This window comes from Cololabis saira, chromosome 7 (assembly GCF_033807715.1).
Source record: "Cololabis saira isolate AMF1-May2022 chromosome 7, fColSai1.1, whole genome shotgun sequence".
Taxonomy (NCBI): Eukaryota; Metazoa; Chordata; class Actinopteri; order Beloniformes; family Belonidae; genus Cololabis; species Cololabis saira.
The window spans coordinates 46,590,849-46,603,506 of NC_084593.1; the positions used below are offsets into that span (position 1 = coordinate 46,590,849).

At 42.7% G+C, this 12,658-nt stretch overlaps 1 protein-coding gene across 3 annotated transcripts in view; it reads left to right on the plus strand.

Moving 5' to 3' along the window:
- The first annotated feature begins 3,916 nt into the window (after positions 1–3,916).
- The window catches only part of csnk1a1 (casein kinase 1, alpha 1), a 50,833-nt gene continuing 42,091 nt past the window's right edge, over positions 3,917–12,658 (plus strand). For 2 of the 3 annotated variants that reach the window (XM_061725984.1, XM_061725985.1), the window contains exons 1-2: positions 3,917–4,380; positions 4,460–4,566. In XM_061725984.1, coding sequence (XP_061581968.1) covers positions 4,258–4,380; positions 4,460–4,566 — 230 coding nt within the window. In that variant the 5' untranslated portion in view covers positions 3,917–4,257. The remainder of the gene's footprint in view (positions 4,381–4,459; positions 4,567–12,658) is intronic. The other variant, XM_061725986.1, reaches the window with a different exon arrangement.

The following is a 12,658-nucleotide window of genomic DNA, read 5'->3' on the forward strand; positions in this document are numbered from 1 at the left end:
AGTAGTGAATGGGAAATAAGCGTGAGGAATGTCAAGTGTGGCGTGTGGTGTGAGAATGGGTCAAATTGCGTGACTGTCACACTCAAAGCGTGAGACTTGGCAGCCCTGCTATTGCAACATTTAATTTCCCTTTGGAGATGAACAAAATATTTTTAATTCAACTGAATTGAAATGTCATTGTTGTATTTTATTGTTGTTCAGTTTTAACACTGTTTTATCCTTGTTCGGTTTTATCACTGTTATGTAGTTTGGTTTTAACACTGTTTGGTTTGGTGTTCTTTGGTTTTTATCACTGTTGTGTTTCATTTGTTTTTTTTTTGTCTGCATATATATTAATGGTTAATACCAAGTTGGTAAAAACCTAAGGCATATAATGCATTTTTAATATATAATATATATTTTGATATACCATATATATATATATATATATATATATATATATATATATATATATATATATATATATATATATATATATATATATATATATATTTTTTTTTTTTTTTAAATATATATATATATTTTTTTTGTTTGTTATTTTTTTTAAAGGTGAAGGGGTCTGAAACGAGAAAGTCTGAAATGAGAGAAACAGGGAAAAGCACGACGGGCACACAAGCCTTTGAAATCTGTAAGAGAGAAAACAAACAGACACGAGAACAGGCAGAGACACAAACAGAGTATGGGCCTATATAGGCTATTTATTTGCATCAGTGTATATTTTTATTTGCACCTTTTACTATAAAAAAAAACAAAAACAAAAACAGTCAATGAAAAATGAACAATAGGAAGCCAAGAGGGCTTATAATATTACAAAGTTCACTCTCACTCATTTGACATAATTTGGATGGGTAAATTATTCATAAAAATGAATAGAGGCCAGCCTGCCCGGAGAGACGGGGCCAGCCTGCCCGGAGAGACGGGGCCAGCCTGCCCGGAGAGACGGGGCCAGCCTGCCCCCCCAACAGGGAGGGGGGGGACCGGAGACGGGCCCGGAGAGAGGGAACCCCCCAACAGGGAGGGGGGGACCGGAGACGGCCCGGAGAGAGGGAACCCCCCAACAGGGAGGGGGGGGACCGGAGACGGATAGAGGACCCTTACATACCCACACTCACCGATAAAGACATGGACTTGGATTCTCTCCCCACTCCCCACTCTCCGGGGGGGTCCAGCACCACCAGGTAGCCCCCCCCCCCCACCCCCCCACCCCCTTTCATTCACACTAACGACAGAAAACATAGAAACCTGGGAATGACTCCCCGCGCCACATGTGAATGTCTCCCAAGCAGGCCAGCTGACAGTCTTGCGGGGCCCCGGACAAAATAATCTAAGATGGGCCCCCCTGCACCCAGATCTCTCCCTGTCCCTCTCCTCTCCCTCTTCCTCTCCTCTCCCTCTTCCTCTCCTCTCCCTCTTCCTCTCCTTCTCCCTCTTCCTCTCCTCTCCCTCTTCAGGTTTTTATACAAGCTAATGGACGTTAACATTAGAGCTAGCCAGTTAGGTTAAGTTACAAGGTTGGTAAACGTTGGCTGCTGTTTCTTACCTTGCTCTACGCTGACTTTATTAATTCCAGCTTCACCGTCACCACCTTTTTAAAATATTTGTGTAGAGAATCTCTGAGGCCTCTATTTTCTTCTTCTCTTCTTCTCTTTTCTCTTCTTTTCTGAGCACCGGACTTGTGCTGACCGGACATTTCGACCATTCTAATGGTTGAATTAAATGATAACATCAAATTTTGATCAGCGGCCAAACCATTTTTGTGTTGGGGGTTCTTGACCACAAGGACAATTAGGAAGAAAACAAATAACAAGCTTCTATGTAACTCAAATACTACATATTTTTTCCACAAATAGGCATATTTTGAAACATTTTGAAAAATGATTCCATAATTTAATGAGAATTTAAAAAAACTTTTTTTTTTTTTTTTTTTTTTTCAATTCTGGCCCCCCCCCCCTACCCTGGGCCCGGGACAACAGACCCGTTTGTCCCCCCCTATCGGCAGGCGTGCTCCCAAGTGACCTAATATACATATCGTGGGGCACACTGGGATTCTGTGGTTGATCCATGTGGATAAATCCTCACAAATCTCCTTCCAGAACCTCTGTACCGGTGCACAAAACCATAAAGCATGCATATAATTATCAGGAGTGTTCTCTGTGCACTGTGAACAGATATTAGAGGTGACAAAGCCCATCTGGAACATCCTTTGTCCTGTATAATGTATTCTGTAAAGAACGTTGTACTGTTGTAAGCTTGGATTCTTGGTCATAGTGAAAGTATTTAAACATATTTGTGACCAAGAGATTTGATTAGTGTTAAGAGAAAGGTCAGCCTCCCATTTTGAGATCGGAAGAGAGTCTGAATTATCTATTTTGGACATTAATCTGTAGAGTTTCAATAGTAATTTTGGAGTGTTTAGATTAAGTAATTATTTTATCTTAACGGGAAGTTGCAGATCCAGTTGGTTGAGTTTATATTTTTTACTTATTATGGACTTAAGTTGTTGGTATTCTAAACCTGCTACTGCTAATTCCATGTTCCATAGTGAGTGTGTTAACTCTTGTGCTGTCTTCAGGTCAAGGAAGGAGGAAGGGAAGAAGGGAGGAAAGAATAGAAGGAAGGAAGGAAGAAAGAAAAGAAGGAAAGAAGGAAGGAAGGAAGGGAGAAAACAAGGAAAGAAGGAAGGAAGGAAGGAAGGAAGGAAGGAAGGAAGGAAGGAAGGAAGGAAGGAAGGAAGGAAGGAAGGAAGGAAGGGAGAAAACAAGGAAAGAAGGAAGGGAGAAAAGAAGGAAGGGAGGGAGAAAAGAAGGATGGAAGGAAGGAAGGAAGGAAGGAAGGGAGGAAGGAAGGAAGGAAGGAAGGAAGGAAGGAAGGAAGGAAGGAAGGAAGAAAACAAGGAAAGAAGGAAGAAAACAAGGAAAGAAGGAAGGAAGGGAGAAAACAAGGAAGGAAGGAAGGAAGGAAGGAAGGAAGGAAGGAAGGAAGGAAGGGAGAAAACAAGGAAAGAAGGAAAGGAAGGGAGAAAAGAGGAAGGGAAGAAGGAAGGAGAGAGCAGGAGGAAAGAAGGACAGGAGAATTAGGTCATTTTGACCCAAAGACAGTACAAGGGTTAAAAAGTACAAAATGTCCACTTATATGTTGTAGATGTGCTTCATTTGTTAAAATTTCAACAACGATATGTTTAGTGTTGGTTAGTTTTTTTAATCTCTTTTATGTGTTCATGTAGTTTCCGTTTAGTGTTCTTCGGTTTTAACACCGCTGCGTTTTAAGTGTTGTTCTGTTTTTTTTTTTAATCAGTTTAAAGACAATTGCGTTTTTGTGCTGCACGGTTTTAAGACTACTGTATGTTTCTGTGTTTGAGCGTCTTCCGTTTAGTGACTGTCAGTCGTGAGATTTCCGACAGGGACAAGGACCACTTGTGGGGAAAGGAAGTGGTTTAGGGAGTAAAACAGTAAAATTGTAGCTCTACAAAAGGTAGAAAACCATTAGGGAGCATTTTTTGGCAAAGCAGCAGAAATTGGCAGAACACCGGATTCACCAATATGTTCTAAAGAACGATCTTAAGAAATGTCTTAAGATCTAAAATTAAGAAGTTCTTAAGTGCAATTCCTCAATATTTTCTTAAGAACTGTCTTAAGAACTTTCATTTCTTACGAATTTCTTATTTTTCCTACTTGAGAACTTCTTAAAATATGGCTGTATCCGAAATCGCATACTAACGTGCTACATACTAGTTTTAACACCGCTGTGTTTTAAGTGTTGTTCAGTTTTTTTTTTTTTTTTTTATCAGTTTAAAGACAATTGCGTTTTTGTGTTGCACGGTTTTAAGACTACTGTATGTTTCTGTGTTTGAGCTTCTTCCGTTTAGTGACTGTCAGTCGTGAGATTTCCGATAGCCCTGAACGCGTCGGCACGCATGCGCAGCCGCGCTGACGGAAGCCATCGGAGGGGAAGGCTGGAAAAGACAAGATGGCGGAGTGAGTGGGCTGCGCTTTGTGAGGACGGCCGCGACCCTCAAACATCGACAAAAACCCTCCGAACGGACGTTCCGAGTCACCCGTTACCGGCGTTACTCTGGTCTTGACCCCTTGGATCGAAGGAGGCCGGGGTATTTTTCCGGGCGGTGGCGGTGCGAGCTCAGACTCTGACGGGAGTTGTTGTTGGGCTAGGCCTCGGTCTCTCTCGGCCCTCGCTCCCCGCGACCATCGACCCTCCGCCGGCCAGCGCTCCCCGCGAACACCGCTCCTCCGCGGGGCCACCATGGCGAGCAGCAGCGGCTCCAAGGCCGAGTTCATAGTCGGTGGGAAGTACAAGCTGGTGCGGAAGATCGGCTCGGGCTCGTTCGGGGACATTTACCTGGCCATCAACATCACGAACGGAGAGGTGAGTGTTCTGATACTGATCAGGGTCTGATCAGGACTGATCAGGGGGATCGATTATGACACTGTGGTCTGTGTTGCAGGAGGTGGCGGTGAAGCTGGAGTCACAGAAAGCCCGACACCCGCAGCTGCTGTACGAGAGCAAGCTGTACAAGATCCTGCAGGGAGGGGTCGGGATCCCGCACATCAGGTGAGCCAGCCAGGTCCCGCAGGTCCCGCAAGCTCCGGCCCGGGCCCGGTCACGTGACCCCCCCCCAGTCTCGTCTCAAGGCTGATTTATGGTTCTGCGTTAAACGGTGTGCTTCGCCGCGTACCCTACGCCGTAGGTTCTGCGTCGGTGTGACGCGGAAGCATAAATCAGCCTGAGACGAGCAGCGGGAGAGCTTGCCTGGAAATGGCCGCTGCTCTTTTGTTGTGTTCCTCCTCCGCTGGTAGAAAATGGCGGCCGGCTGGAGGGAGCGGCGGCGCCGAGGACCGGCCCCCGCGGAAGGGCTTCCCCTGCCGGCTGGGGGGTGTCGGTTGTCGGTTGGGGGTGGTGGTTGGAGACGGTTGGAGACCACCTGGAACTGGAGGGCGCGGGGGCCCCGCAGCGCTTAATGCGGTTGCTTAGCAACACTATCAGGATTAAGATCCCAAAGCAAACCTGTTAAGTTCCTGGGGCCGGTGTTCTGCCAATTTCTGCTACCTGCCGAGAAATGTTACTTTAAGATTTTCAAAGTTTGATTGCCACGCTAAATTGATAATATGGGATGTTATATGAGTATTTGCAGAGGTGTCTTCAGTATTCACATTCATTACTCAGGTAGAAGTATAGATACTAGAGTTTAAAAATACTCCTGTAGAAGTTGAAGTATCAACTCAAGTTTTTTACTCAGGTAAAAGTATAAAAGTACTGGTTTCAAAACTACTTAAAGTATAAAAGTAAAAGTAATGCAAGGGGGAAAAAAGCCATTGAAAATGAATGCATCTTAGTATAATGCAAATATATTAAAGAACCATATATGTGTACTATTGAGCATTAACATGTGTTTCAGAGAGCAGGAGATATGATCACTAGTTGCCTATAAGTATTGTAATGGTGCAAAAAGTCAAACTTCAGAGGCATGTTATCATTTATCCTAACCTTTATTGGAATGTACATCCAAGTTTAGTTGCAGGAATCTGAGGGAACGGATGTAAGAACAAAACTGGACAAGAACATCTGAAACAACCACAACCAAATTCACTCTATCCGGATGGAGCAATTTAACTGGATAGGCTATTGGATAGGGATATTTTTAAAATGTAAGGAGTAAAAGTAAAAAGTCGTCTGAAAAATAATTACTCCGGTGAAGTATAGATAACCAAAATTTCTACTTAAGTAATGTAACAAAGTATTTGTACTTTGTTACTTGACACCTCTGATAATACAGCAGGTTCATGGCTGTGCATTTAAAAACCCTGAACTTACACCAGTTGACCAGATTCACTGCCTTCACTCAAAAAACTAAGGATCTTACCAAGAAATGTTCTTATTCCTAACCTAAAAATGCCATTACACCTGATAACACACGTCACTTAAAAGGTTAGGTGTTTTTCCCACGTGTCTCAATTGAACTTTCATTTGTGTCAAGCACATTTTAAGTTCTAGTTAAGTTTTAAGTTAAAGTTTAAGATTTAGAGTTTTGTCAGTGTTCAAAATAAACTTATGAGCCCTGCTGTATTGGAGCACATTAGGCACCAGTGCTGCTTGTTTTATCCATGAATGACTACAGAGATAAAATTGAAAACTACCCAGTTAGCTTTATTACGTTTTTATTTTTCTGACATTTTCTGCCTTTTCTTTTAGTTAAAACTGTAGCGGGAACAGATGTTTAGAGGAACCTGTGTAAGTACCGGGTTAGAGGGGGAACATATAGGAGAATGGACCAGAAGAATATAGCGTGGATTAAAAATAAAAGTTAAGCACTGAGCTACATGTGTCTCCCGTCTGGGCCATTGCAGACTGAGAATGGCATGTTACTAAAACCAAACGTGTCCGCCGCCTCTTTCTTCTTCCTTTGCGTGCGCGGCGTCAGCGCGTTGTGCCGCATTAAACGTAGTCCGGGCGAAATACCTGCTTTGAGCTGCAAAATTAAACGATTCCTCGAGGCAGAGAAAATTCCTCCGTCATTTTTTGTAATCGAATTATTCGAGGAATCGTTTCAGCCCTAAAGCAAACCTCTGTTAAGTTCCTGTGACGTAGTCGTCGGCGGGTTTAACGGGAGGAACATGAACCAAACAAGCATTTAGTGACCTGGAGCACATTTGTAGGTGTTTTCCTAGGGCTGCCACCGTTCAGAAATAGAAATAAGGGACGCCCCGATTTCAGCAGCGCAGGAGCCAAAAAAAAAGCCCCAAAACTTCTAAACTACATAGAAATGTGTTTATTTTATATGAAAAAACAAAATGCTTTGGTTTAAAGTGCTTTATGGTATATGGTGTAAAAGTTAATTAATTTCAATAATTCAACTAGAATATGGTGTAAAAGTTAATTTATTTCAATAATTCAAGTAGAATATGGTGTAAAAGTTAATTTATTTCAATAATTCAACTAGAATATGGTGTAAAAGTTAATTTATTTCAATAATTCAACTTAGAAGGTGAAACATATATATTACCTAGTCTTATTACACACAAAGCAAGATATGTTAAACCTTGACAACCTTGAAAATACGGGACAAATCGCATCCCGTATTAGTTCAATACGGGATGCAACATTTTTTTCTCACATAAAGGACAATTCGGTATTTTCCGGGACGGGTGGCAACCCTAGGTGTTCCAGATGTTACGTGGTGGTAGAAACTCTGGAGAATGAAGTTCGGATCATTGTCTTTCTGCTTGATGGCGTCACATTTCAGCTAGCAGGTTACTTGATGTTCAGAAACATTACAAATGTTCCCATGCCAGCTTTTTATTCGTTAAGGATTCTGATACCTGGGCCTTTCTGGGATGTTCAACTGTTCAAATACCTGCATGTATTATTTTGGTTTGAAATAAGCCTTTTTAACTAACATCAGATAAAGAATATTGTACAGTTACCTGAGAAACCAAAGGACAAAGCATTGCACACATTTGTCCATCATTGTTCTGGTTTCAGTCTGAAGATTGCAGCGTTGCATGAGGAGCGTGTCAGTTTTTTCTGATAGGATTTTCTACCATAAAATTTTAGCAATATTACCAATATAATGCTACATGGCTAGGTCAGTTTTTAGTGGCTTCAGGACACTCAAAACAAGAATTACCAAGACTGTATCGATAACCTTCCACTTCTGCCTTTTTAGAAAAATAAAGAAGAATTGGAGTTCTGTTTGAAAAATATTCATGGTATCAGATTGTGCATAAACGTAAATACTCACTAATACAAACTCCCTTATTTCTGGTAGTATTTGATAGTGGTATGGGAACAACCTCCAACTCAACAATCAATATTGTCTTTGTCATTGTGATGTCACAATGTACAAAAAAGTTATGAAAGGCAGTTCCTGTAAAGTCCATTTAATGTCAAAACAATGCAGACAAATGAGTATTAACAAATAATTTACAATATTGCACATCAAAAAGTGCTAAGAGTGCATGTTAAGAGTTGGAACAGCAGAAGGAAACTATTAGTTTTGTTTTTGTCTTGATAATCCCGGAGCCTGTACCGAGCACTGAGGCCCAAAGTCCCGGGTCCGTACCAGAGGGCAGCACGCTTAACTGGCCTCGGACTGGAAACTGATACTTTACATTCAATTCAATTTATATAGCGTGTTTTACACGTGTTTAAATCAGGCTTTAGGAGGGAAGAAACCTTAGACCTGTCGTGGCCGTCAATTTGCTATATATTACCGGTAAATCGTTTTTGATCTAATGTTTTGCACCGAAATTAATTACACAATACAGCCTTTCGAAATGAATAAGAGCAATATTATTTATATAGAACAGTTGTTTTGTCATGTTTTAATAATTGACTGGCATTATCATTTTGCACGGTGGCGGCAAGTGTTTATTTTTTCTGGTTCAACTACAGTGGGGCTTACCCATATTTTGGTGAGGTTCAAATAAATGCCAGAATATATATTTAATAAAGCCCCCTCCCACCACAGCCAGAAACAGGCCGAGAGAGAGGTTAACTTCACACAGGTGGGTTGGAGTGAGAGGACTAGCAGCAAAGGGATTTTTGTGGGCGGGTGTGCCTTCAGTTACAAAACAATTATTAGACTAAAACATTGAAATATCTAATATTGTCAAAACGGACAGGGCAAGTTTGCTCACCGTTTTCAGGTGCTACGCCATGTGTGATGTGGAGCTGTGATATCCAAACTGTTGCTTACAAAGTTTGCATTCAAGTTGTTTTTTCCCATTGTTTATTTTTATGAAATTCTACCACCGCATATGTTTTTGGCATGATAGAGTTCAACAAATCACCGGACCATGTCCTTCTCTTTTACAATCCCTCCGTCAGCGGGTTGGGCTCATCCAAAATGGCAAACACAAGGGGGTATTTTAAGATAGACCGTTACCTGTGAAAGAGGTGTGCTCTGAAAACACCCCTTTTTAGAATTTAGCCTACTTTCCTCCCAATTATATGAAATTAAAGAATCGACCAATCAGAATTTTAGTCGAGCCAGGCCGCATGGATTTATAAAAATGGACCAGTTGACTTGAGAGATTCCCGCCCTAGTATTCAGTAAAGTTTCAGGCAAGTGAGGTTCCGCTGCGGCTCTGGGAACAGCTGGAACTGGCGGATGCAGGCGGCACGCTGTGAGTCAGTGGTCTCTTATTGACTGTGTTTCCATGCATCAATAATCCTTTTAAAACCCGAATATTGACAATAACCCGAATTTGCACGGCCATGTAAACACCAATAACCCCTTTTGAATAACCAGAATTTGCTCATATTCCGGTTTTTAAAAACCCCAATATGAGCCCTGGGTTACTCCTTTTTAAAACCTGAATATTGGGTCATGTAAACACCAAACAGAACAGGAATTTGTTTTCTGCGCATGCCCTGATCACAAGGAATCCTGGTCTTTTGAGTCCAGGAAGTTCTTATAAACTATTATTTTTCATCTCTTAGGGCTATCTTCCTGTCTCCAGGTTTTATTCTCCTCTTCATCTGATCTTTCCCTATTGAGGTCAACTTTTTGTCTTCAGCTCATCTGGCTGGCTTCAGCTGATCTTGCTCTTTTGACGTCATCTTCTTTTCCTCCTGTATTGAGCCTGTTTTCTTCTCTTTAGCAATTATAACTCTTTCCAGTCTCTCCTCCTGTCTTCAACTCATCTTACGTTTTCAAATGTCTGAGCTATGTTTTACCATTTCCTTCAAATTGTTACCTGACTTAAGCAATTTCTGTTATTTTTTTCTTTTTTTTTTCAGCAGGTCAGTTGTTTTTCTTTTTTTATTCAGCAAAGTTCAGCATAAAGCAAACATAAAATATAGCATCTCGGTATTCAGCCCTGCGTTTTCAAATGAACTGTGGCCCTTTCTAGTTAGGAATTGCTTTTTTCCCCACATAGAAATAGGTGTGGTACTTGGATAAACAGAAGAATGATCAGGACCAGCAGGTCTGACAGGCTCCAACATGACTGAGTTTCACCACGAAGCGAGCAGAATCACAGCACATAACAAGCAGAGGGTTGTTAAATGGCAGTTAGATTCTCAGTTTCACTGCTGTGCTGGAGTCTCTGCAGTGGACTTAAATCAGGACCAGGAAGCTTGCCTCTACTCTGCTTTAAAAAGATGTGTGATGTTATTTGCCCAGGTGGGAAAAGAAAATCATTAGAATCCACTTCTGACCACACGGGGCGTCTTGATTTGCTGTGTGGAGAAGAGTTGCATTTTGTTGTCTGGATAAGTCTCTTAAAGACAGATTAATTCATTAACATGCTGGACAGCGACCCTTGAGGACCGAGATTGTGCGTTACTGGTCTAGGAAGTCTACACTTATTATACTCTGGATGAAACCATAGTGGAGGAGCAGACTGCCCTCAGGCTTTCTCCATGCATGCTTGTTTAACTGCTAAAATAAACTGAAACGTTACTGCTGATGACGATAACCACCTTTGCCGAGTGAAAGTAATCTATGTTCCAGGCAGATGTGTATGAATGTGAAAAAATGTAAAGTGGGTTTTCACACAACAAACTAATTTCTCAATATTTAAAGTTTTGGTTCCACCCAGCTCCGATTAATACAAAAACAGGCAAATACGTGAAACAAGCGGGACTGGAAACTAGCTTCAATACTTCTATTTAACCTCAGCTACCACAAATGAGTGGCAGCTCAAAGTTGTGGATGCAAAGTCTCTGGTGCCTGTCATGGTGGCAACCCCATAATTCGGTGGTGGACACCGGAAGTCCTATTGGACCACGTTAGCCTGTGAGACTGCTGACGCAGTAGATAGGTACCGGCAGGCCAAGCGAGCCGCAGCTCGGACGGTCTTGGAGGCAAAAACCCGGGTCTGGGAGGAGTTCGGTGAGGTCATGGAGGAAGACTTTCGGGCGGCCCCGAGGAAATTCTGGCAAACGGTTCGGCGCCTCAGAAGGGGGAAGCAGTACTCTGCCAACACCGTTTATGGTGCAGGTGGGGAGCTGTTGACGGAGACATCGTCGGACGGTGGAAGGAATACTTCGAGGATCTCCTCAACCCGACTGACATGCCTTCTACTGAGGAAGCAGAGAGTGTGGACTCTGGGGTGTGCTCACCCATCACCCAAGCCGAGGTCACTGAGGTGGTTCATAAGCTCCTCAGTGGCACCGGGGGTGGATGAGATTTGCCCTGAGTACCTCAAGTCTCTGGATGTCGTAGGGCTGTCTTGGTTGACACGCCTCTGCGACATTGCATGGAGGAAGGGGACAGTACCGCTGGACTGGCAAACCGGGGTGGTGGTCCCTCTGTTTAAAAAGGGGGACCGGAGAGTGTGTTCCAACTATAGGGGGATCACACTTCTCAGCCTCCCCGGGAAAGTCTACGCCAGGGTACTGGAGAGGAGATTACGGCCGATAGTTGAACTTCGGATTCAGGAGGAACAATGCGGTTTTCGTCCCGGTCGTGGAACACTGGACCAGCTCTACACCCTCCGCAGGGTGCTCGAGGGTTCGTGGGAATTTGCCCAACCAGTCTACATGTGTTTTGTGGATCTGGAGAAGGCATTTGACAGTGTCCCTCGTGCCATTCTGTGGGGGGTTCTTGGTGAGTATGGAGTCCGGGGCCCTCTGTTAAGGGCTGTCCGGTCTCTGTATGATCGGAGCAGGAGTCTGGTTCTCATTGCCGGCAGTAAATCAGACTTGTTCCCGGTGCATGTTGGACTCCGGCAGGGCATTGCATCATAAAGGAAAGAGAAGTCTTGTGATGAAGTGGTTTTTACACCAGGGATGTCCCGATCTTGTGATCGGAAATCGGTGCCGATCACGTTGTTTCAGACTTGATTGAAATCGGACGTTGCGTCCCAATCAGGGATCGGATATATATTTTATTCTAATTATTTATCAACGCATCAAACATATGATGGAAAAATGCTGAACAGCTGGTGCATCATCAAGCAACGGGTCCACGTAATGTTGTTGGACAACGCTGCTAATATGTAGAAGCTACGGGTGGGGGTGCCGAGTGTGGGCTGTGTCACGTAAAGTGAGTTCAATAAAGTTGTTTGTCGTGATCTGAGCATGTGCACAGCAGTGTTACAGCGGAAGTAATAAATAAAAGTTAAAGTTACAGTGATCTTGCCGACTTGGTGTGCACGAGCGTGATGGACGCCCCGGCAGGGCTGCAACTAACCACTATTTTAATAGTCGACTAGTCACCCACTATTGAAACAATTAGTTGACTAATCGGATGATTAGTAATTTTTTCTTAAATTTCGGATGAGGTTGCTTTAATTATGTGGCAAATGATAATAAACACAAGAAAGATGGGCACTTCAATGAGAAATAGATATTTTATTCAACTTTGCTGCTGTTCATACAAAAAGTAAATAAAATGTCTTATCTAAAACCAAGGACAAGGGCGCAGTGCTCAGTCAGTATAGACATAAATCCATAAATAAATAAACCTCAGTCCATTATTTTTAATTTAAGGACAGGCAGATGTGTTATATAAAAAATAAATTATAAAATAAAACGTCTGGTATTTTTTCTCCATCAAGTGGGTAAATGGGTTCTGGATGGCAGGACGTTCTCTGGGTTGAAGTGGTGTATCATTTGTTGAAACTCGTCAGCATCAACCATGGAGAGCCTGATATCACAGATCAGCTGCAGTATTGACTCAGTGAGGGCAGTCGCC